At 37.9% G+C, this 25946-nt stretch overlaps 1 protein-coding gene across 4 annotated transcripts; it reads left to right on the top strand.

Moving 5' to 3' along the window:
- On the top strand, positions 1-25586 carry LOC137249161 (zinc finger protein 260-like). 4 transcript variants are annotated; one of them, XM_067780443.1, is made up of 5 exons: positions 1-828; positions 8888-9049; positions 15636-15944; positions 24903-25031; positions 25098-25586. In XM_067780443.1, exons 1-5 carry the CDS (start codon positions 62-64, stop codon positions 25390-25392), a joined length of 1662 nt encoding a protein of 553 aa, XP_067636544.1. In that variant the 5' UTR covers positions 1-61; the 3' UTR covers positions 25393-25586. The 4 variants fall into 4 exon arrangements, with proteins under 4 accessions (XP_067636544.1, XP_067636543.1, XP_067636545.1 ...); XM_067780442.1 differs by having other exon boundaries at positions 24897-25031; XM_067780444.1 differs by lacking the exon at positions 25098-25586 and adding an exon at positions 24522-24597 and having other exon boundaries at positions 24897-25031.
- Positions 25587-25946: the final 360 nt, after the last annotated feature.

Genomic DNA, 25946 nt, shown 5'->3' with positions numbered 1-25946 from the left:
AATCCATTCATCTATGCTTGTGGAGTTTTAATAATTTTTACCGAAGCATACACTCGCTCAAATGGATACGGGTAAACTATATATCGATTACCTCTGTCGGACCTGTATGGCTAAACTGGAAGCTTTCACGTCTGAAGGCAGCACTAAACCACAACACCAATCTATCTTTGAAAATATTGAGGAATGTGACGAATTACGAATAGCTGACTTGTTATCCAGCACAATACCCGAAATAGTGGAAGTGCAGCTAAGTGACGAGCTACCAAAAAAAATTTGTTGTAAATGCTTGCACCAATTGATAAGTGTGTATCGGTTTCAAAAATTGTGCGTGCAATCCGACCACAAGATGCGAGAAATGCTTTCTAAAAAATGGGATGATTTAAACATGTCGATGATGGAGGCAGCAATTGAAGATGAAGTATTACCAAACGACACAGATTCATACCAGTTGAGCAGTTGTCCGCCCAAATGCACTGCTCAAAGCTCACTTCTTCCAGAAACAGAAACGGCTCTTGAAGGCAGACAGCAAGCAATTGAGTCGGAATCAGCACAATGGACTACTGCTGAGCATTTACTAAAAAACGAACAATTACTAGATTTTTGTGAAAAACCGCAAGGCGAATTTATCAAAAACGACCCCATTGACAATGATGAAGAAAATACTGAATATAGCGACACAATCCAAGCGCAGGGCGAGGTAAGCGAATTTATCAAAAACGAGCCCATTGAAGATGATGAAGAAAATACTGAATATAGCGACACAATTCATTCAACAACCTTTGTGAGCAAGGAAGAATTTACAACGGAAGAGCAAAAAGTAAATGTGCCGTAAGTATGATAAGGATTATATTGCTAACTTCTTGTTTTATGTATGTATATCGCGCCTATTATCTCGCCCCCAGCCAACATAAGATACCATAAGGGGCTGCGTTAACATACCCGGCACAATGCCCGCATCATCTTAGGGTGGCTCGGAAAATACTCGATTTGGAGCGTATTCGACGTAGAAAATAGTCTTTGAAAATGTATGAAAAAAGTGCTCCTTTTTTAGAGAGACTGATTACTTCTACTTTGATAGACTAAAATTGAGTGGACTACGAAACTGCATACTTCGAGATTTTCCTGCAAATTTTGATACTTCTCGATTCTTGAATTTTTTCGAAAACTTCTTTTTGGTTCGCGTAGTTTCGGCTAATAATAGAGCAAAACCGCCAAAAGGGCTGGACAATATTATGTTTGAATTTCTGTTTGTGATAGAAACCGACAGTCCAAATATCGGATCCCTACTACATCGCACGTTTAAATGTATGTAAATTGATTAAACTCAAAATTTTGACTTTTTTAGAATTTTTGTTTGTGATAGAAACCGACAGTCCAAATATCGAAGCCATACTACATCGCACGTTTAATTGTAAATTGATTAAACTCAAAATATTGACTTTTTTAGATCTTTCGACATACCAACAAACCAACTAAGAAGATTATGCTGACATTTATAGAATATTCAGAAAGACCAAAATAGGGGACATATCATGATACAAAAAATGGAGGTTGTTGTTGTTGTAGCGATAAGGTTGCTCCCCGAAGGCTTTGGGGAGTGTTATCGATGTGATGGTCCTTTGCCGGATACAGATCCGGTACGCTCCGGTAACACAGCATCATTAAAGTGCTAGCCCGACCATCTTGGGAAGGATTTATGTGGCCACGTTAAACCTTCAGGCCATCCCTCCCTCCCCACCCCCAAGTTCCTTGAGGAGCTTGGGGTCGCCAGAGCCTCGTCTGTTAGTGAAACAGGATTCGCCGCGGATAGGTGAGGTTGACAATTGGGTTTGGAGAAGCTATATATTGCGCTGGCAACCTGAAGGGTTGCGCTACACAGCCCCTTGAATCAAAAATGGAGGTAGTTCCATTTAGTGCGACGTTAGTTCCATTTAGTGCGACGTTAGCCTCTTGACTTTTGCGGGGACAAGGACAATTTCACCAAAAACAAGCTACCAGATTGAAAAATATTACGAATTTTTCTAATTTTGATGCATTTCAATTAACGAATACGACTAAATTACTCTCATAGTTATTTTAAATAAAAAAGAAAAAGAAAATTAGCCCCATGCCTTGGAAATATTTTAATACGAAATATCAGCCTGAAATAGAAGGTTTTTAATAAGTTTTTCGAGCTCCCGAAAATTGTTTTGTTTGGAATAAACATGGATAGAAGTATGCAAACCAAGAGAATACAGCCTTCCCAAGTGTCCGTACGTTTGCTCAGAACATTTTGACAAAACATACACGTTTGTCAATTGCTTGCTCAAAGGAGGTCCTTATAAACCGATACCGCAATTTGATGAATTGGCTACAAGTCCCATTTTTTATTTTTTTATCTATTGTATAATTCAAGCGTTGCGCTTTAGGAGGGAATTGTTAAACCAATTTTTAGGGAGAACATTAACCTGTAGCTCTGCAGATTAGCCACTAGTTATGAGAGTGTTTATGCCCGTTGTATCAGGGGTACAACAGCCCCGCCTATACCCATTCTGTGCGCTTTTAGCATTGTCATAGATGTGCAGACTTTGGAGGTAGACTTTTTCTCAACATGCCTTGAGAAATATATATCCACTGTAGGGGCATAATAATAGGACCATGCTAGAACAACAAGATTTTTCGTGCATTTTTTTTTCTGCCTAGGGGTCAAGCTGCCATAAAGATATGAGTCATTAACCAATGTACAGTGGCTCACAGCTTATTTCGTGCAGCTACAGAACAAAACTGTTGAGCTATATAGAAAGGAAACTAGTGACGGTGTCAAAAAAATGCAAGAGCACAATTTCAATAAAAATGTGCTTTTATTTGAACAAATACTTAATTTTCATGTGTTCACACGTTTGTGCTAATTATTTAATAAAAACTAAAAATATCTCAAAAATTAAGGTCACAGCTTATTTCGTGCACTACGCCCTGCCTTAGAAAAAATTACTTTGTTATTTAGTTTAGTACCTCATCTTGAAGATGATTTTCCATAGATGCAATTAGTTTGGTGGCACCTTTGTTCGACAAGAGTAGTTTTTAAATCGCTAATCTTACTAATCTGCCTTTGCCGATTGCTTGTAGCCGATTCCAAAATTGACCACAAATTTTCAATGGCATTTAAGGTGAGAGATTGTGGAAGTGGAATCATGAGGTGTGGACAGTTCCATATTATCCATGCCTGCACAATCCTGGATATGTGTTAAAGGTATTTGTCTTGGTTATTGCGAAATCGATCACGTACACCTAAATTAGGGGCGATTCGCAAAAAATTGCCTTTCGTAAGGTTAAATACAAATTGTTGTCCGTTGTGGCATCAAAGAAAGTTATTTTGCCAACTCCAGAAGCAGCCAAGTAGGCCCAAACCCATCACACTTCCACCGCCATACCATACAGTTACCTTCAAAATTAAATTTTTGAGCTCTGAAATTGCTTAACACCGCACGTATCACATCAGAATCAAAATTTTATATATTTGGCTAATATGGCATATTTAAAGTGTGTTGTAAAACAAATACAGAACTTAAAAAGGAATAAGGATGATTATTATTGTCTCAGATGACCATTGCGTTTTCATCCTAAAGGAAATTTCCATCTCGAAAAACCGCAATTTCGCCTTATATGGTAACGGTATGGCAACGCTTTTGGCAAAACAACAAACATTATGAAACTTCAAAAATCCCCAAATACGTCAAAAAATTTTGAGTGGAACTACCTCCTTTTTTGTATCATGGGACATACATATATGCCTTGAATCTCCATTCTATAGTGAAAGTCTATGAAAAAATAAAACTTTGCGTTTTCCCAACAAAATAAACTTTTGAATTACATCTGTTTACAATAAAATGGGCGACATATTGGAACGAAGTTATGTAGACCATGATACAAAAAAGAAGGTAGTTCCACTCAAAAATTTTTGACGTACTTAAGGATTTTTGAAGTTTCATAATGTTGGTTGTTTTGCCAGAAGCGTTGCCGTACCGTTACTGTTTAAGGCGAAATTGTGGTTTTTCGAGATGGAAATTTCCTTTAGGATGAAAAAGCAATGGTCATCTGAGACAATAATAATATGCTTTAGCACGATTTATGTGCAATTATATCGATTGAGAATACAGTAAAACATGCAATATTATTGAAAAATAGTGGATAAGGACTCATACATTGGTTAATGACTCATATCTTTATGGGAGCTTGACCCCTATATAGAAGAAAATACACGTAAAATCCTGTTGTTCTAGCATGGCCCTATTATCATGCCCCTACAGTGGATATTTCTCAAGGCATGTTGAGAAAAAGTGTACCTCCAAAGTCTGCACATCTATGTCAATGCTAAAAGGGCATAGAATGTGTATAGGCGGGGTTGCCCCAAGGTGACCTCTGGTACAAAGGTCAAATCCACTCTCATAACTAGTGGCAAACCTGCAGAGCTACAGGGTAATGTTCTCCCTAAAAAAATAGTTTAACAATTCCCTCCTAAAGCGCAACGCTGGAATTATACGATAAATAAAAAAAAAGGACGTGTGGCACTCGGGGACTGCCGCGGTAAAGCTATTGCCTATTATCAACTTATGCAATTATAATATTTATGCAACATTTTGTTTTCATTGATATTAATTCAAGTTTTTTCTTTGATATTAATTCAAGTTAACCTTTTTAAGCGTGGTGACCGATAAGAAAACACATTTTTTTTCCTTTTATTGAATAAATGAGAAGTAAATATTTAACTTTCACTTTAACTTTAACATTCACTTTAACTTTAACTTTATTTTTAACTTTAACTTTAACATTCACTTTAACTTTAATTTAAATTTAACGTTAGCTTTAACTTTAACCTTAACTTTAACTTTGACTTTAACTTTAACCTTAACTTTAACTTTAACTTTACCTTTGACTTTAACTTTATTTTTAACTTTAACTTTCGCTTTAACTTTAACTTTATGATCCGGGGTGGGCGTGAGCTTAGCACCTGCTAACAAGCCAACCTAATATAAACGCACGCAAGTCATTTTCTGTCAAAAATGTGTCATGCACATACAACTTTCTTGAGAGCAACTCAAATTGAATTTGCTGCGTGAAAACCTAACTCGATTTCCAATTTTTGTTCTGCGTGAAATTTAGATTTGACGTTTGCACACATGCTTTACATTGTCGCAACGCATGCTTATTTGGGGTAGGGCAAACAACGCCGGTTGTTTGCGTGCGCTAAAAAAACGCAGTGCGGTTTTATTAGGTTGGCTTGTAAGCGACCATATATGTATACGATAAGCGATAGCACAATGGCTACTTCGTGAAAATCAACGACAGCTCTTTTAGTTTGATTTCGATGGTCGTACGGTGAGGAAGTGTCGCACGCGCGCTTAAAACAGAGTACCAAAGAGTGCGTGTGACACGTGTTCACCGTTCAAGCATTGAAATCACTGATGACCTGATACGAAACATTTATTCTCTCTCAATTCGTTTCCAGGAATGGGTCTTGAAGTTCATTCGTTTGTAAACAAAAGTTCTTTCGTTTCCAAAAATGGGTCTTGAAGTTCATTCGATTGTAAACAAAAGTTCATTCGTTTCCAAGAATGGGTCTTGAACATCAGATGGCTATAGAGTTGCCTAAACTACCAAAAAAAAAAAAACTCCAAGAAATCCGCTCGGTTTCATTATTTTCAAAAAAATCAGCAAGGTGATAAAAACTTATTAAAATTTATAAAAAAGGCAATGTTTTGTAGAAATATTTTGTGGTAGATAAGTGAAAAAATATGAAATAATATATTTCGATTGCGTTGCTTTGCTTTGTTGCGCTGGCACCGCCATAAGATAACAATGAACGGCTAGCCCCTTTTTCACTTTGATGCGACCAAAATGTTTATGTACATAATATGTATATCCACATTAGGCCGGATCGATTTGTGCGGAGGCAAAAAAATCGCCCATTGCTCTGTGAAAATCATATTCTAGGGATCAAAATAAGAAACTTTGCCGAAGGAACCATACCTCTAAAACGAATTCTGATGCCCCCCCCCCCCCCCCCTTTGGGTCGTAGGGGCAAATTTTGAAAAATCCCACTTTGAAATGCCTATGTTTTTTCTTTTTGGAGTTTATTTTTCTCTTTATAAATTTATTTTTTCAGAACATATGTAAATGAAAAAATGAATTTAACTTAGTAATAGAAAAGAAATTTAAAAAATTATTAGAAATTAGCGTTTTTACAACCCCCTTTTAAAACCAAGGCATCACTGTGATGCATTTGCATGTCGCAAACATAGTTGTGTGGGTTTTTTATTCAACCGTTTTAAAAAATGAAGGTATCACTGTGACACAATTGCAGATCGTAAAATTGCTTGTGTTGTTTTTTTTAAGCCACCACAAGACACAGCAGGTAGAATTGAAATTGCCCCTACCTAAAAGTTCGACCCAAAGGGGGTACATCAGAATTCGTTTTAGAGGTATGGTTCCTTCGGCAAAGTTTCTTATTTTGCTCCCTAGAATACGATTTTCACAGAGCAATGATCGATTTTTAAATCGACCCGCCCTAATCCACATACAATAAAAAACGCAAAAAATTTATAAGAAATTACGAAATTAGATCACTTGGTGAAGTGTCTGCGTTGTCGTCCGCAAAAGGCTGTTGCGTAACCTATACGTATACCTACAATTTATCTCAGCTGTCAAAAGTGGAATGTTGCAATGCTCCACAAAAATCTGGCCTTTATGCATCCATTTACATCAATGCGAAGACTAAGAAGCTGACTTTTTCACCAATCGAAAGCTGCTACCAAAACCCGTTTCGTGTGCAGGCCTTCGATGAAAGGCGTTCACTGATAAATTTTCCACGGGTGAAAAATAGTTATTTTTTCTTCGGATTTGTAATCCTGACAAAAATTCGAGTTTTTTGATATCCCATTTGACAATCTTGAGTAAGTTTTCGGTGAAAATTATAAATTAAACCTTTACCATGTAAAATACCCCAAAGTTATTGTGAAATGCCCAAATTTGATTTTGAGCGTGATGGTATTTATGGCCAATATTATAAAAAATGCACATTTTCACGCGCTCTCAGAGAGCGAGAAGTTTCATATCAGGTCATCAGTGATTGAAATCAAACTAAATAAATAATTGATTTTGCTTTCGTGCTCGCTACGCGTTCGTGTTTACTAACACATTCTCAATTGGTAACCGTGTAAATGTAGTGGTGCCCACCGCTGTTTATGATAGAGATCCAATTTTATGTATTTGGCCTGTTGCGAACACCGAACCTTTACGAACATTTTCGAGCCTTTTCGGATCTTTTTTGACAAATATCCGTTACGGTTTTTTTTTTGATTTAGTCGCAAAGCCCGCGATAAAATCTATGCAATAGCTTAATAAAAAATGAGGACTTGTAGCCAATTTATCAAGAAATTGCGGTGTCGGTTTATAAGGACCTCCCTTGAGCAAGCAATTGACAAACGGACAATTAAAAAGGCTATATTCCCTTGTTTTGCATACTTCGATCCATGTTTCTTCCACCAAAAGAATTTTCGGGAGCTCGAAAAACTTAATAAAAACCTTCTTTTCTAGGCTGATATTTCGTATTAAAATATTTCCAAGGCATGGAGCTCATTTTTTTTTTCTTTTTTATTTAAAATAACTTTCAAAGTAATTTAGTCGTATTCGTTAATATGAAATCCACCAAAATTAGAAAAATTCGTAACATTTTTCAATCTGGTAGCTTGTTTTTGGTGAAATTGTCATTGTCCCCGCAAAAATCAAGTGGCTAACGTCACACTAAATTGAATTACCTCCATTTTTTGTATCATGATATAGACAGGAATTTTGAATTAAGTGCGCAACAAGGCTGTTTGTTTCTTTTTTTTGTGCTTACTATTTGTCCGTTAAGCTTATTCAAAGGAAAATTTGTCGATTTGAAGCAAATCTTTTTACCATTTTTTTTGAAAGATTTGCAATATTTTAAAATATAAGGGGATTCGCTTTGTCTTGCAAACAGTGCTCGGATTACGCGTATTGCATTGCAAAGTCTAGAACCACGGTCGAATGCTAATACGCTTCTAAAAAGAGCGGATAAGTTGACAAAAAACATATTTTGACATCTGTATCAAAAGATCTTCACGAAACACCGAAAAATGAAAGTGTTATTGCGATTAACTCTTGCCAATAAATGCTACTTTTGACTAGGTAGGCTAAAGCAAAGTGCTCTCTCTACAAACGAAAATCATGCACTACAAGTCACCTATAGTACCCATTCTGATATATGGCGCAGAAGCGTGAACCATGACAACGGCATGTATTACTTTCGTAAGAGTCGACTAGAACACCCAAATGATTCAAAGGACTGTGAAGCGCAACCCTTTCAAGTGGTTGCCAGCGCAATTTATAGCTTATTTAGCCGAATTGTCAACCTCACCTGTCCATGGCGAATCTTGTTTCTTTAGGAAGTATTCAAATACGCAGGGAAAGCAGACCACGAGTACACATTTAATTTTTTTATTTTGTAGATAGAATAAACAAAAAGCATATTAGGTTTTTAGAACATTGAATGCCAAATTGTTCTGTATAGATACTACGAAATATTTAGTGATTGTAGAAAATTCTTCCATCAGCACTTAAAATAGAAATTTATTTTACTGTGTCACTGGGTCATAAAGAGAGGTATTTTGCAACACCAGGTGATATTTCATGTTGTGGATTAATTTATGAACTAATGTATAAAAGAATATTATATATTATATAATAATAATTAAATTATGAATTGACTTTAATTCCATTGACGTTATTGGATGTAATATTTATTTTAATTTTAATATGCATCTAACCTATTCTCATATATTAAAACAACTTCCGTTTCTTTGATTAGCTGTGTTTTTCATTAATTCAGATGTAAAGAAAATCTTGAAGATGGCAAACAAGTTAAACATCAAGGCAACGAACTCGAGTGTGATATTTGTGGTAAATATTTTAGGCAAAAATGTTATTTAAGGCATCATAAACGACTGCATAGCGGCGAAAAGCCTTATAAATGTGATATTTGTGAAATGTGGTAAGTTTTCTTATGTAACATTTACACTGGACCAAATGCGTCAGTTTGGGTTTAAAATTCCAAATGCGACACCTTCCAGAAATAATTTGATCGCATTTCATCGCATTTGGCCTGAAAGTACGATCCACCAGTGCATTATCTTGCGGTGCATTGATGTCCTCGCAGTCGAGTGGGAAAGATTGAAGAAAATGCAAATGATGCCCATTTAAACGCTTTGAAATGGGGACTAACACTAAATCCCCAAACACAAAATTCCCAGCTAAAAAAAGATCCCTAAAATCATCAACTCCAACATGAAAACTGCGCACATTTTTGGGACAATGTCACAAACTCGCAAACACAAAATCCAAAACACGTTATAAAAATAAATAAAATAACATGTCATTTGAAGAATTATGCAAGTATCGGTGTAAGCATATGAAACCGGTATTTTTTATTAAAAAAACACATTTATTTCAAGATAATGGTAACGAATATTTTATTCAAAGTAAGCGCCCTCGCTAGCTACACATTTTGACCACGTCTCAGGCAATTTATGGATACCTCGCCGAAAAAAGGCTTCGTTTTTTGAAGCAAACCAGTCATCGAGCCATTTTCCAACATTTTCGTAAGAAGTGAAGCGCTGTTCGCTAAGTGCGTGCCCCATCGTTGCAAATAAATGAAAGTCGGATGGAGCCAAGTCTGGCGAGTAAGCGGGGTGGGGTAGCGGTTGCTAGCTGTACGACTCAACCAATTCCCGAGTCTGTTTTGTTCGGTGTGATGGTGCATTATCATCGAGAAAAATCACTTTGTCATGCCTAATTTCATATTCTGGGCGTTTTTGGCGCAGAGTGCGGTTCAAATTGGCCAATTGTTGTTGGCAGCGTTGACCATTAACAGTTTCGCCTGGTTTTAGAAGCTCATACCAGATTACACCACGCTGATCCCAGAAAACAGAGCATTGTCTTTTTTCCGAAACGATTTGGTCTTGGGGACGATTGTGCTGGTTTGACAGGGTCCACATACGATGTCTTGCGTGATTCACGTAATAAATCCACTTTTCATCGCCAGTAACGATCCGATGCAAAAACGACTTTATTTTTTGTCTGGCGAGCAGCATTTCACATGTTATTTTCCGGTTTTCCTGCTGTCTGTCATTCAGCTCATGTGGCACCCATCTTCCGGTTTTCATGATCTTTCCCATGGATTTCAAATGTCTGGAAATTGTTGTCTGGGACACATTTAGTTGTTCTGCGAGCAGTTTTTGCGTCTGACTATCGTCTTCTTCCAGCAAAGCCTGCAATTCGACGTTCTAGAACAATTTCGGTGGTTTGCCGCGGTCAGCGTTTCTCACATCAAACTTATCACTTTTAAACTTGTTGAACCACTCATTATACTGCGTACAACCAAGAGCGTGCATTCGATGGGATTCTATTGCCGATTTACCCAAATGGAAGCAGAAAATTAATGCTCCCCGCAAATAGTTGTTTGAAGGCACGTAATTCGACATTTTTAAGAGCGAAAAAAACACGATGTTGTAAGAAACTTGAAATGTTTGACAGATCATAAGACGCCAACTAGCGCCAGTGGTAAGTTTTGACTGTTCCTACAATTGTGCCTACTGACCGCTAGAAGCCAATACCGGTTTCATATACATAGACCTGATATATATATATATATATATATATATATATATATATATATATGTTCATATGTATGTATGTATTAAGAGGGTACATAGTAAAAAATTTCGAATAACGTACAGTGCACGTTTTAGGCTTGTTTCTATTCGATTACAATGCTTATGTTATATTGCAAGTTTTTTTACAGCAGACACTGTTTTGGGTCTTGAATTTCCATGCAAAGACCGTCGGAGCAAGGCCAGATCTAGGTTTTCAATTTTAGATTTTTTTCGATAAAAGCCTAGAAGAGGGATCGTTCCCGAGATGGTCGGACTAGTACTTAATGGTGCTTTGTTACCGGAACGTAGCAGATATATATTCGGCAAAGGGTTATTAACATCGATAACGCTCCCCAAAGCCTTCGGAGAATGTCTATCGTTAATACAAGAAGATTCAAGCTATAAGCTAATATATATTTTGTAATTTCTACCTTTGATGAATAAAAAAACAGAAACATCCGGATTAATTAACTTAGTACTTTATTTTTCATTCTTCAATGCAATAATGAACCGGAAGTCCACCATCTTCTCTTTCTTCCATTTTCTTTCCTTTACAGTGATGTATTTTGCTTATTCTATTAATTAGTTGACATGGTTGCATTTATGATCTTACAGCTCGGCCAACCTGAAACTGTATCGACCTCGATACATTACTTTAATTTTTATTTTCACTGTCATACATTTCTTAATATGATACAATTCGCTATTTGTGTTCAGAGTTACAGCGCGGCCAATCTGACACTGTAATCGACCTCGATACAGTATAACTTAATTTCTAACAAATATTAGTCTGGTTCTACTGTGAAATATTTTCTTTGAAAACGGCTCACTAATGCCTTCAACTCATCAAGTGTTTTGGCCGGTAACAGTAGATGTGCATTTGGCTCTACATTGCCTATGCCGTCTATTATGAAATCGATGATTTCTGTTTCGCATATGTTTGCCCGTTTTCCTCTTGCCTGCATCAGTAGAACGTAGCAATGTAATGACTCTCTCTCTTTGTCCCACTTGCGTCTTGCCAACATTTTATAAACTTCGTTCCTCTGTATCGGCACATCAAATTCCATCGTAAGGGCCTTTTTTAACTCGGCATAGCTTAACGATTTGGTGGTGGTAAGAAAAACTTTGGCTGTTCCCACCAGGCAGCGACGAAGAGCCAGCCATTTAAATCGTTCGTCTACTCTTGACGACTCCATTACTTCTTCGAAATCTTGAAGAAAATGTCCCACCGTCACTGATATATCATCACCACTAAACTTGGAAACAGCATGCTCTATATCGGCAAAATCCAGTCTACGTTGCGGTTGTACCCCAGTATTTTAACATCTACATACGTTTTCGTAGCGCCACCAGTTCGTCATCTACACTTATGGTCGTGGCTGTTACGTCAATTGAGGCAGAGTTTGATGGGGCGGCAGCAAAGACATCGTGAACAGCAGGTGTTGAATTGAATTCAACCAAAACATCGGTAGTAGATGCAGTTGGAACGGCAGTGGCGGCAGTATGAACGGCAGCGACAGCAGTGGCGGCAGAGCAGACGGTAGCGACGGCAGAATAGACGGCAGTGACAGCAGTAAAAACGTCGTGAACGGCAGGTGTTGAGTTGAATTCAACCAAAACATCGGTAGTAGAGGCAGTTGGAACGGCAGTGGTGGAAGTATGAACGGCGGTGACGGCAGTGGCGGCAGAGCAGACGGCAGTGACAGCAGTAAAAACGTCGTGAACGGCAGGTGCTGAATTGAATTCAACCAAAACATGGGTAGTAGACGCAGTTGGAACGGCAGTGGCGGCAGAGCAGACGATAGCGGCAGCAGAATAGACGGCAGTGGCGGCAGTATGAACAGCGGTAACGGCAGTGGCGGCAGAGGAATCAATAGAAACGGCAGCGTTTATCTCAATCAGTTCGTCCGGAATGTTCTCCAATATATTTGTGTTCGGAATGGTATTCATCGTATTTGCGGAGCTATTATCTCCCACGCCAACTATATTTTGCAGTGGTCTGCGTAGTTGTATAATGTTGGCAGTAGGAGGGAAATCCACATTATCTTCAGTTAAAACCTTGACAATGTTCTCTCGAGCATCGAGTTTACAAAATAGTTGTTTATAATAGTGCGCGAGGTTAGTTAACACACCTGAGATCTAATTTCTATCTTCGATGGTTAATAAAAAAGCAGAAACGTCCCGATTAATTAACTTAGGATTTTATTTTTCAGTCTTCAATACAATAATGAACGTCCCCATCTTCTCTTTCTTCCATTTTCTTTCCTTTACAGTGATATATTTTTGCTTATTCTGTTAATTAGTTGACATGGTTGCATTTATGATCTTACAATTTATTTGTAATTTATAAAAAAAAATTCTGACATTTTCTAACAGTTATCTAAGATTTACCCAATTTTCCCGTTTTTCACAGTTTGACGTCTTTTTTATGTAACATATCCCCGAGGCCTTCGGGGAGTGTCCTTATCGCTACAACAACAACAACCATTTTCAACCCCACTGGTTTGGCATCGTCAAATTTTCCATAAGGAAGAAGATTGCTATTTCTGCCAAACAAACACCGTTGGTTGCCACTATAAAACCCGCGACCGCATAAAATATGGTAAGATAGTAACCGTATCTCGCTCAATAAAGGAAGAAAAACGAATATTCTTATTGCAAATTTTGAATCGATACATGCATTGGAATCTGAAGAATAAAATTCTGACGGTTCAGAAATTGACAAGGGTTTTCTTCCAATTGGAGTTCTAACAACGGAACGTCGTGTTGTCTCAAATGAAGATTTCCGTGACCTTGTGCGTGATTTAGGATTGTCTTGGAGGCAGACAGAAATTTTGGTGTGTTTGTTGGTCCGGAAATACGAAAAATTTCTTCTAACAAAGAATATTTCGAAAAATTTAACTCAATCTAACAAAGAGCGTGGAAGAGCTTTATTTCTTTGTGTAAAAACTTTCTTGGAAACAACAGGAGTGATGACTATGTTGAAGTAGTAAATGAGTTTTTGAAGGCTTATGAAGAAATGGGATGCAGAATGTCAATCAAAATCCATTTTTTACATTCCCATTTGGATTTGTTCCCCGAAAATCTTGGAAAATCCAGTGATGAACAAGGATAATGATTTCACCAAGAAATATCATCGACTCAAACACGTTTTTTTGGCAAGAATCAGATCAGAATGTTGGCTACCTACTGCTTGTTGCTCAATGCGACACTGATAGAACACTAATTATGATAAATGCTGTAGTGATTCTATACTGAAATCATATCCACGATCCTGAAGTGGCACGACATCGACTTTTCTTGTTTACAATAAACGTCGTAACTTAAACATTTATCAACCGACTTTGATAAACCATGACTTCTTTCTCGGGATAAATATTTCTTTGAGAACGAATGTAAAAAAGTAAATAAAGACGTCAAACTGTGAAAAACGGGAAAATCTTAGATAACTTTAACGTCCCAATTTTTTGTATAAAGTACAAACAAATATATATCAGCTTAAAGCGTGAATCTTCTTCTTCCTGAAAACCGTAAGACATGACAACGTTGTGATTGTTAGAGTGCGCGCAGGGAACAAAAAACGGGTTTTAAACAATAACTTGAAAGGTTGGGGGTGTTAGACAATTATGAAACACATTATCAGTGATCATGATCACTGAAAATCACTGTAGAACCGTGTAATCCGAATACGGAACATGTTAAGTCGTTCAAAAGATATTAACGAAAAACCGAAAACCGGGTCTCTCTGAAACGGGCGGTGAGGTTAATAGTATTTTTGTGCAGAACTCTTTTCTTCTTTGGCGGCCTTCCATGCAAAACCCCTTTGTACACACAATTTTTTCCTGTGTACAACAATATTACAAAAACCACATGAAAATTGCCAACTTTAACTGCAATTATGCCATTTCTTTTCTGCCTTCAGATTATTGCTGTTGAGGTCAATACGCGTCGTTTGACTCCTCTCCCGTAACGAATATTAGCAGTCGACCCCTTTTCTAGACTTTTACCCTTTTACTAACGAAGGCGATTCATATCGACCGATATCACTCCTTTACTCCCTAATTCGCTTGTTGTTGTTGTTGTATTAACGTTAAGCAGACTCCCCGAAGGTTTTGGGGAGTGTTATCGATGTTGATGGTCCTTTGCCGGTGGTGATGGCCCGACCATCACTGGAAGGATCAATATGACCACATTAAACCTAGGCCACACCGCCACCACCCCTAGTTCCATGAGGGGGTCGCCTGCTAAATATGTGTATGATACATTCATATTTGTAACAGGATTACCCTCACGTAGGTGAGGTGGACAATTGGGTAGCGGAAGCTTTGAAGCTGTAAAACTTTGTATTGCGCTTATCAACCCCTTGATCAACCCCTGCATAATTCTTAATGCCGCCCGGTATTGTGAGAGGGTTCTCCTAAACTCCCTGTATCGCTTCCGTCCCAACATTAGTTCTTTTTTCGGACGTTACGGACACAAGTATCATTAAGATACAAGCCCGAACATCTCGGGAACGATTTAATATGACCACATTGCACCGTGTAGGCGAACTCACCCCACCTCCTAGTTCCACTAAGAACTTGGGTTCGCCAGGTCCTCGCCTGCTAAAGAAACACGATTCGCAACGGGTAAGTGAGGATAAGCTATGAGGGTTGTGCTGCACAACCCACTGAATCATTTGGGTATTTAGTTGTCCCCATTTGGGTATTTAGTCGCCTCCATCAAAATTTCCCATTTTCTGTGTGAATGTGAATGTACTTCAGGGATTTCGTGTTGGGTGTCTTCTGATTTTGGGGATTTTGATATTGCTGATAAAGAGGGTAACTCATTTGGAGGTACGTATTTGGAGCTAGTGTAAATGTAGTATTAAAAACATCGTCATAACGCCGTTTGTTATAACACCTTTTCATTCTGTCTTTAAAATAGCTTTGCTCATCCCTCACATGTATCCGTCCATATGCGCACTCATACCGGTGAAAAACCATACAAGTGCAAGTACTGCGAAAGCGTCTTTGCGCAAACAAATGTACTACATAGGCATTTACGTATACATCTGGGTGTGAATATTTATAGATGCAAGTTTTGTCCCTTGGCGTTTCCTTTAGCTTCGGAGCTACGATTACACTTAACGTCTCATAAAAACGAAGATCCAGAAACTCGTGAACGAAATATGACAGCTTTAAAGGAAGAAGAGGCTAAGTTAAAGCAGCAACAATTGGAGGGAAAACCTGGAGGGTAAGAAAATAACGTGGCATTAACAGAATATTTGATCACCGTAATAGAGTGTTAGTCAAAAAGTTTCAAATATGACCGCTTTTTGCGGGCGTATTATTAGATATCGGTCAAAAATAGAGTGAAGAATTTTAAAATATATTATTTTCACTTCCAAAAATACCAAATATTTATATATACTGGATAACTAATTGCTGTGCGATATACCGGTTACGAAGTTATAGTTAAATCAATTTTTAGTCAAGTGCGCAAAAATTAAATTTTTTTGCTGGCAATGTTCCGGTTAAGCTTTTTCTTAGATGAACATTTGTCGTTTTGATGCAAAACTGCTGTGTGTGAAAGATTTATAATTTTTTGTAACTCGTAGCAGAGTATAAGAAATGCTATCAGCTTTTATGCTACGCCTCTGCTCTATGCTCTGTTTATGTTCAGAGCCGGAGTAAAGTAGCATGTTCAATCGCCGCCTGAAACATATTGTGGCGAATATAAGCATCACTATGCTATGCACTATGTTAGTAAATAATCACAACAACAAAAACATTAAGCAAACCACAAGGGCTGATTAAATTTACGATGGCGGTTTAGCCGCCACATCTGTCATATTATTTTTACACATGTTGTTATGAGTGCCGTTATTTTCGGCGCGACAGAGCAGCACGACAATCAATCACAAAAGCCGTTTAGATTCATTGCTTCTTATGAATCTAAACGGCTTTGGTGATAGATTGTCCTGCTCCCCAACGTGTTAGGGGGTCAGAATATACCCGCGGTGGGTATGCCTGTCGTAAGAGGCGACTAAAATACAAGATTCAAGGGGCTGTGTAGCGCAACCCATCAGGGAGCCAGCGGAATATACAGCTTCTCCAAACCCAATTGTCAACCTCACCTATCCGCGGCGAATCCTGTTTCACTAACAGACGAGGCTCTGGCGACCCCAAGCTCCTCATGGAACTTGGGGGTGGGGGAGTGAGGGATAGCCTGTGTTTCCGGAGCGTACCGGATCTGTATCTGGCAAAGGGCCATGACATCGATAACACTCCCCGAAGCCTTCGGGGAGCAACCTTATCGCTACAACAACAACAAAAGCCGTTGTAGCAAGATTAAACCTAATTCTATTTTTGGGCAGCGACAGTGAGTGGCGTCCTTTTTATTTCGTCAATAAAAACTGAAATATACATGATTAAAATTTTTTTCTAAATTTTTCGCTGCTGTTTGCTGTAATTTATATTGGTGACTGCCGCTTTCAAAGTAATCAAGAAGTCAATGCTTGGCTACGGCTGTCGTCAAGCTTTGCTTTATTGTGGTTGTGGTCTGTAGACGTTGTGTTGAATTTAATCAACCCTACACTTGTGTACATGAACACATCGATCATCATTTACACACATACATAGAAGGCGACGAAGAATATCTCACAGACACATATTTAGTCACCAGATAAGATCAGAAGTTGATACTCACACATACACACGCATATGGCTAGTAGAAAAGCATAAACTACAAATATATGTACATGTATATAGCTGGTAACCAAGCATGAGATACAACTGTTCTCCAACACATTTTCTCGAAATGACTAGACCTTAGCAGAAATAGGCGAACGAGAAAACCGAGAGTATAAAACCAGCGCAAGCTGAGGAATCAGTAATCTGTTTGATTTAAACACGTTATTAGTTGTGATGTGACGTATAATTGTGAAGTAGAAGTACTGCCAAAGTAATCTAAATAAAGACCAGTTTGCAATACTTAATATTGGAGTTATTTATTCGACAGTTTGGCGATTCGAACGTTAGCAGATGGTGCATAATTATCAGAAATCCCCAGAATTCGTTACAATAGGGGGACTCATAAAAGCATATAATCTTATAAGGTGCAACATTATATCCATTTACACAGGCTGTTATATGAACGCACCTAGTAATACTCTTGGTAAACTTGATTGTTTATCACAGGCATGCTTAACCAACGAACCGATATCATTTCGTTACGATAATTAACGTTAATAAACGAAACAAACTCATTTCGTTTCGTTTATTAACGTTAAGAACGTCAAATTAACGTTGATTATCGTAACGAAATGATATCAGTTCGTTGGTTAAGCATGCCTGGTTTACCAGCTGTATTATTGCCGAAGAAATTTTTTTTTGATTGTTATACAAATTAAAAAATGCCAAGATTAAGTGAAAAATCAAAACTAAAACTCATTTACTTGCTGATGTTGGAGATTTCTGATGAAAATGCCCGCTGTAATGTCTGCAAGGTTGCATTCCTTTGAGTTTACCGCGTTTACACAATGAAATGTGCGCGTAAATTTATACAAATTGTGTAAATGATAGCGGGACTCATGTAACCGTATAAGTGCCTTATAAAGTGTGTAAACGTATAAATTTATCTAGTGCGTAAACGAGCTGTCAAATTTTCTATGAAAAATCATTTACACATTTGTATAAATTTACGCGCACATTTCATTGTGTAAACGTGATAAACTCGAAGGAATGCAACCTTGCAGACATTACAGCAGGCATTTTCATCAGAAATCTCCAACATCAGCAAGTAAAGGCGTTTTAGTTTTGATTTTTCACTTAATCTTGGTATTTTTTAATTTGTATAATAATCAAAAAATTTTGTTTGGCAATAATACAGCTGATAAATAATCAAGTTTATCAAGAGTATTGCTAGGTGCGTTCATATAACCGCGTGTGTAAATGGATATAATTTTACACCTTATAAGTTTATATGCTTTCATGAGTCCCCCTGATGTTTCATACAAAATTTGACAGCTCGTTTACGCACTAGATAAATTTATACGTTTACACACTTTATAAGGCATTTATACGGTTACATGAGTCCACCTAATATGTATATCTCAAGTATTTAAACTGTTCGCAATTTCAAGACCCAGCTCAGCGGGAATTGACTTATAACTTGACCAAACACTACGGACTCATTCAGTCCATGTGAGGTCCTCATGGACCGGCCAGTTCAACCTATAACTTGACCACAAAATATTCAAAATCGGAGAAGTTTTTTAATATCACGATTCCTGCTCCACCAAGGCGTTATCATCGGGTTCCGAAGTATGTTCCAACTTTCAAGAATCTACCTTCACAGGGAGCTACTCAAAAACAGATTGCAAGATTCCGCACTTTTGTACTAAAATATGCGGTCAACCATTAAAGGGAACTTATAAAAACGAAATAAACAAATGAGCATCTCTTTATAGGTACATATATCAACATTTTATTATTGAACGTTTTAAATTTTTACATTTTTTTCCAGTTTTGTTTTTAGTTTTTAGATTTACTCAAATTATAGCGGTGCTGTAAAACTGTGCAATCTTCTGAATTTTTAAATCATTAATTTAAGAATGCCGTTTCTTCATTCATTCCTTATTAATGAATTAGGCCTAACATTTAACCAAGTCTTCATTCTGTAGGGGAAGAAAAGACTGCACTCCTGAACTCATTTCAAGAAAAAATTAAATAATTAAATGAAACACAAAAATGTTATCCAATGAATGCAGCCTTTGATCATGGTGGAATCACCAGGTGAAGTAAATAAAAAAGAAAGAAGATGTACGTTATCTGAAACGGTAGGGATGTATTTTCGACGGTCAGAAAAAATATGAGTAGAAAAATAAATACCTTTCTACGAAAGCCATTACAGAAATTGCATTTTGCAGCATATCAGTGCCACCTAACGCAAAATCCAAAGGGAATATAAAGGACCTGTGCGCGTTTACATTACTTTTAGGATCGAATAAAAAAATTCAATTTGGCCACTTATACTGTGATGAGCAGTAAAATTGGATGCGGCCAAAGTAAAGTGACCTCATTTTCAACTGCGGTTGAAACTTTCATTGAAAAACCGGACATAAAAGAAATATGTTATCATATATATTATTTCTAATTGCTGCTTTTATGTACGGGTCCCTTTTTCGCTCTTATTTGGAATCCAAATCTATAAATAAAGTTTTGGTTGTAAAGATGGAGATTCTGGCTATTAGCGAGCTTTGGGCAATTTTGGTCCTTGTGCTTTTGTTTAGCTATATTTTATTAAAATAATTTGTTAAAAATAAACGGTTATGAGCACACAAAGAAATATATAAATATATTTAAAGATATATATTTGGAGAATCAGCAATGACACACGCTTTAGTATTCAATGGAAATGGTGATGTGAAAAAACTGCGCGTACAAAATTTATGGGGTGGTAAAAAATATGCAAAGAAAATACATACTTACTTAATTGGCGCTTAATCGTCTAAACGGTTATGGCCGTCCAACAAGGCGCGCCAGTCGCTCCGCCAACCGGCGCCAATTGGTCACACCAAGGTAGTTTAAATCGTTTTCCACCTGGTCCTTCCAAAGGAGTGGGGGCCGCCCTCTACCTCTGCTTCCATAGGCGGGTTCCGATAGAAACACTTTCTTGGCCGGAGCATCAGCTTTCATTCGTATAACATGGCCTAGCCAGCGCAGCAGCTGCGTTTTATAGCTCGTACAGCTCATCATTAAATCTTCTTCGGCATTCGCCATCGCCAACGCGTAGAGGTCCATAAATCTTTCGAAGAATCTTTCTCTCGAACACTCCCAAAGCCGCTTCATCTGCTTTTGTCATGGTCCATGCTTCTGCCCCATATAGCAAGACGGGTACGATAAGTGACGTGTAGAGTATGATTTTCGTTCGCCGAGATAGGACTTTACTTTTCAATTGCCTACCTAGTCACATCACTATGCTGCTACTAATACTATATAGCAAGAAAGTAATAGATTGTCTTTGCGAAGTTTTAGCAAAATTCGACTATATTGTGGCGAATATTAGCAGTTTTATACATCACTATGCTTACTTACTTAATTGGTGCTTAACCGTGTAAACGGTTAAGGCCGTCCAACAAGGCGCGCCAGTCGCTCCTTCGCTCCGCCAACTGGCGCCAATTTGTCACACCAAGGAAGTTTAAATCGTTTTCCACCTGGTCCTTCCAACGGAGTGGGGGTAGCCCTACCTCTGCTTCCATAGGCGGGTTCCGATAGAAACACTTTCTTGGCCGGAGCATCATCTTTCATTCGCATAACATAGCCTAGCCAGCATAGCCGCTGCGTTTTAATTCGCTGGACTTTGTTGATGTCTGCGTATAGCTCGTACAGCTCATCATTAAATCTTCTTCGGTACTCGCCATCGCCAACGCGTAGAGGTCCATAAATCTTTCGAAGAACCTTTCTCTCGAACACTCCCAAAGCCGCTTCATCTGCTGTTGTCATGGTCCATTCTTCTGCCCCATATAGCAAGACGGGTACGGGGAACATAAATTCCCCAATAAATTTTGGAACGCTAACCCTGCCGCTCGCTGATATAGAAGAAGGAATCCGACAACTGAAGATGTCTACTAAAACCGATGTGGGTGGGTTGTCTTCATACCTATTAAACAAATGTTCTGCCCTTGCTTCCCCATTGTTAGTTCTGTTCAATAAATCACTTGAACGAGGAGTGTTTATTGATGCGTGGAAAGTCAGTTCTATCACTCCAGTGTTTAAAAGTGGTAATAAGAACAATATTGCGAATTATCGGCCAATTTCAAAGATATCCTCAGTCTCAAAACTATTTGAGACTATAGTTAAAAATAAAATTTATTTTGCGGTAAATCACTTGATCTCCGCTCAACAACACGGTTTTGTTAAAGGTCGCTCAACAGTCTCAAACCTCGCCGTATTTTCGGAATACTGCATTTCTGCGTTTCAAAATCGCCTTCAGGTTGATTCAGTTTACACAGACTTTTCAAAAGCTTTTGACAAGGTGAACCACACAATTTTTTTATTGAAACTGAGAGCTCTAGGATTTCATTCCACTCTTTTAAATTGGCTTGAATCCTATCTCTCCTCTCGTAAATGTGTGGTTACGGTTGATGGGGCATCATCTGATCCTTTCATTGCGACTTCCGGGGTTCCACAGGGTAGCATACTGGGCCCGCTTCTCTTCGTAAATTTCATCAATGATATAACCAGCTGTTTGAATTACGCAAATTTTCTGTTGTACGCTGATGATCTTAAGATTTTTTCGACAATTACGAGCAATAAAGACATGGTAAGGCTACAATCTGATATAGATAATGTTGCCGACGGGTGTAAACGTAATAAGTTGAATCTTAATATAAAAAGTGCTCACATGTTTGGTTTGCTACTCTAAGTATCGCTGTCCGTTACCCACATGGTATAAAATCGATGGTCTTCGATTATCCACTTTAAGTGAAATTACTGATCTTGGTGTTGCATTCGATTGTAAATTTCTGTTTCAAACCCATATGAATTACATAATTGCGAAGGCATATTCAACACTTACCTTCATTAAACGATTTAGCTCTGATTTTACCGATCCTTACACATTAAAATTACTACCACCTCTCTTCTGCGGTCTAAATTAGAATAGCTCGTCTTTATCTGCAGGCCATTCTATACTTGTCACATTACCAGCCTTGAACGTGTGCAAAAAGTTTTTCTTCGCTTTGCCCTACGGTCGTTGCATTTCAATGACCCGATTCCTTCTTACATAGTCGCTGTAAGCCTAAAATCGTTAAACAGCAGACGTTCTATTCTGTCTCTCACCTTTGTTTTCGACTTGATAAGTGGAGTGATTGACTGCCCATTTCTGCTGGCCAGAATTTGTTTCAACATCCCACAGAGAAGTCTACGCAATCACGATACTTTCGGGCTCGACACGGTTAGAACAAATTACGCGTCTAATTCTCCAATTTCAAGAGATTTAAAAGAGTTTAATATGCTTTCAAATCCTGTGGGTCTGGATTTTTTCTCCACAAAACATATGTTTAAATCGATATTAAATGACTTATATACGTAAACTTTTAGATAATTTTTAGTTTTTACGATTAAATAACTGTGTGTCTATTTTTTTTTCTCTTGTAATCTGTATGAAAATGTTCACATTTTCTAGATTAATACGAGATAAATAAATAAATAAATAAGTGACTTGTAGAGTATGATTTTCGTTCGCCGAGAGAGGACTTTACTTTTCAATTGCCTACCTATTCACATCACTATGCTGCTACTAGATAAATGCACAACAACAACAAAGCAAGCAGCCACACTTATGTACATGTACACATTAAAGGAAGCAGTCACACTTATGTACATGTACACATTAAATCAAGCAGCCACACATACACATAACCAGCAGCTTGAAGCAAAGAGAATATTGCACATATGTACACATCACGTTATCATCAGCTAAGAGCAGAAGTTGTTCGCTTCCCAAGGCAGCCGGTTCTATGGACCGAAGCGACTCGGGATATTTCCCGATCCAATGCCTTCATTTCAATGTAACCCCATTTAATTTTTTGCGTCCCTCCCACAAATTGTCATCCTCCTATCAGATCCTTGCAGCTGGGAAGGTATTGAACCTAACCTCAGTCCCAAGTTGCGGTTCTGTCGCATATGTTGGGAAAGGATTTATCTCAGACAGTCATACTTTTGCCAGTGTGTCACGTGTAAGAGATGGTTGCATCGTTGGGGTTGTTCTGGTTAGAACCCAACGTTCGTGGCCCTCGAATTTCTACAAAACCTTTGTGGCTCTCTGCTGTTCCGCGGTTCACTCTCAAGCGTACCTCCGCCAGCTTCTAACTGCCCGCTGTTGCTCGAACCAAAGGGAGCTTACAGCTAACGCTTCAATTTATCAATACAATCTACGTAGCATGAACCGAAAACCCCTATGTAATCATCATCAGGCGATTTCGTAATGTTATCAAAGGTTTCACCGAGATTCGAATCGCGAATCACACGATCAAACTGCCTTAACTACTAGGCTATACTGCTTGTACTAGTTTTCTTGCGTATTCCTTTACACTTACAATACAATTGAGACATTCATTAGCTTATTAACATTTGTATTTTGTCTCTCTTCCTGTATTGCAGCTTTTGAAGTACATGTCTTTCCATTACTTATATTTCCATCATCCGCTTGGCAGATTTTGAGATTCGCTGCCAATTCTTAATGCTGCCCGATATTGTGAGAGGGTTCTCGTAAGCTCCCTATCTCGTTGTTCCCGTTCTAACGTTAATTCTTTCTTCGGGCTAGTAGACCGCACCTCTACCGAGCGCACTGACTGCACGTCCGCTATGCATGTCCGAATCATCGCTGATAGTAATTTCCTCTTCCCCGGCTTGCGACGTCATCGCTCTTTCCTTCTGATCCTTACATTGTTTTAAAGTTTTTGAGTTCATCTTGGTCCTGTCCGACAAGGCGGGCTCAGCGGTCTAATGTTAAAAATGGGACAAAAACCGTCCGCCACAACAGCGCTACTTGCTGTCGTAATGCCGTGATTATTTCCCGAGGCGGCCCGGTATCTGGAAGACTCCGTTCAAATACAGCCGAAAGTACTCGAAGGCTCCGAAAATACTCCCTGGCAAATCAGCCAATGGGCACGGTCCGCATAACACCCTGGATTAGGAGATTGGCTGTTTTGGTCACCTGGGAAAGTGTTTTGAGTTTACTGGGTTTTGTGCAGGGGTCGAGTCCGAGTTCTAGAATTGACATGACCTAAAATATACCTAACAAACGTGTTTTTCGCACTTTTAGATTTGAATACCTCTTGAAAAGCCGGAACTGTTTTGATACCAGATTCAGGTGCACCACGCCGAAGCCAACGGGAAAGGTATAGTCTTGTTTATAAAAAAATTATTTGGATTTTTTTTTCGACCTTTGATACAGCAGAAAAAGTCATTTTTCGCAGTTTTAGACACGAATATCTCAAAAACCTGCACCAATATGAAAAATCTGACTTCAAATGCTTTTTCTAGAATTCCGAAATTTAAGTCTAATAATCCTGAGATTTTCGGAACTTAAAAATGACGACAGGGATCTCGGGATCAGCATCCATAATCCGTACATACATATGTATGCATGCATGCATATTTAAATAATTCTCTTTTTCTTGTTTATTTTATAAATAAGATATAGATATAAGGACAGGAAAAAAGAAATTTGCGATATTTGTGGCAAAAGTTTTAGATATAAACAGCGTTTGAGAGTACATATACAAGCTCATGGTAAAGAGAAGCGGTACAAATGTGACTTTTGTGAAAAGCGGTAAGCTGTCATAGAAACCTTATCTTTATGTGCTTATCCAATTTTCATCCTGTCTTTATTAAATAGCTTCACTCAAATTGCAAATGCACGGATCCATATGCGTACTCATACTGGTGAAAAACCATACAAATGCAAATACTGCGAAAAGGCTTATGGACAAAGTCATACACTGTACAAACATTTACGTATACATCTGGGTGATAATGTTTATAGATGTGAGTTTTGTCCCTTAGCTTTTTCTTTAGCTTCGGAGCGACGTTTGCACTTGAAAACACATGAAAATGAAGATTCAGAGACTCGTGAGCAAAATATGAAAACCTTAAGAGAGGAAGAATCTAAATTAATGCAACAAATAAAGTAAGAATATAACATTCATTAAGAGGTTTATCTATCATACATAACTTTCTCTTAATTCTACCACGATCGGAGCAGATTTTACTATACGTTTAGAAAAATAATAACTTAATAAACCGATTCCATAGTTTTTTAGTCAAAAATATTAAACTAACTTTGTATTCCCCAACAGAATATAGTAAAAATTTTGTAGAAAACTAATTGCTTTGAACAATTTGTACGAAAAATTAAGCAATCAAAATTTATTGCTTCTGTACTACACGTGAATACTGGCAAAAAGAGCTGCCAAAAAAGTGATGTTATTTTGTTGACATCTCCTTTGCTATTGCATTATGATTTTAGTTTAAAACTATAGTGAGCTTTGGGACGGATAATTTTCTTTTTTTATAAGCAGGGTTGGGCCTGTAAACTGTTTACATTGTTTACAGCAATTGTTTACATGTAAACAATGTAGTTGTTTACAAGCTAATTGTTTACATAAGCAAATTGTAAACAATTCAGTTTTTTGCTTTTTTTTATGAGTCAGAAACAATCTACTACTAATTAAGCATTTTCACTATT

The sequence above is a fragment of the Eurosta solidaginis genome, chromosome 4 (genome assembly GCF_040869045.1).
Source record: "Eurosta solidaginis isolate ZX-2024a chromosome 4, ASM4086904v1, whole genome shotgun sequence".
NCBI classification, from domain to species: domain Eukaryota; kingdom Metazoa; phylum Arthropoda; class Insecta; order Diptera; family Tephritidae; genus Eurosta; species Eurosta solidaginis.
The sequence above is the reverse complement of the archived record's forward strand: the minus strand, read 5'-3'. Positions and strand labels throughout refer to the sequence as shown.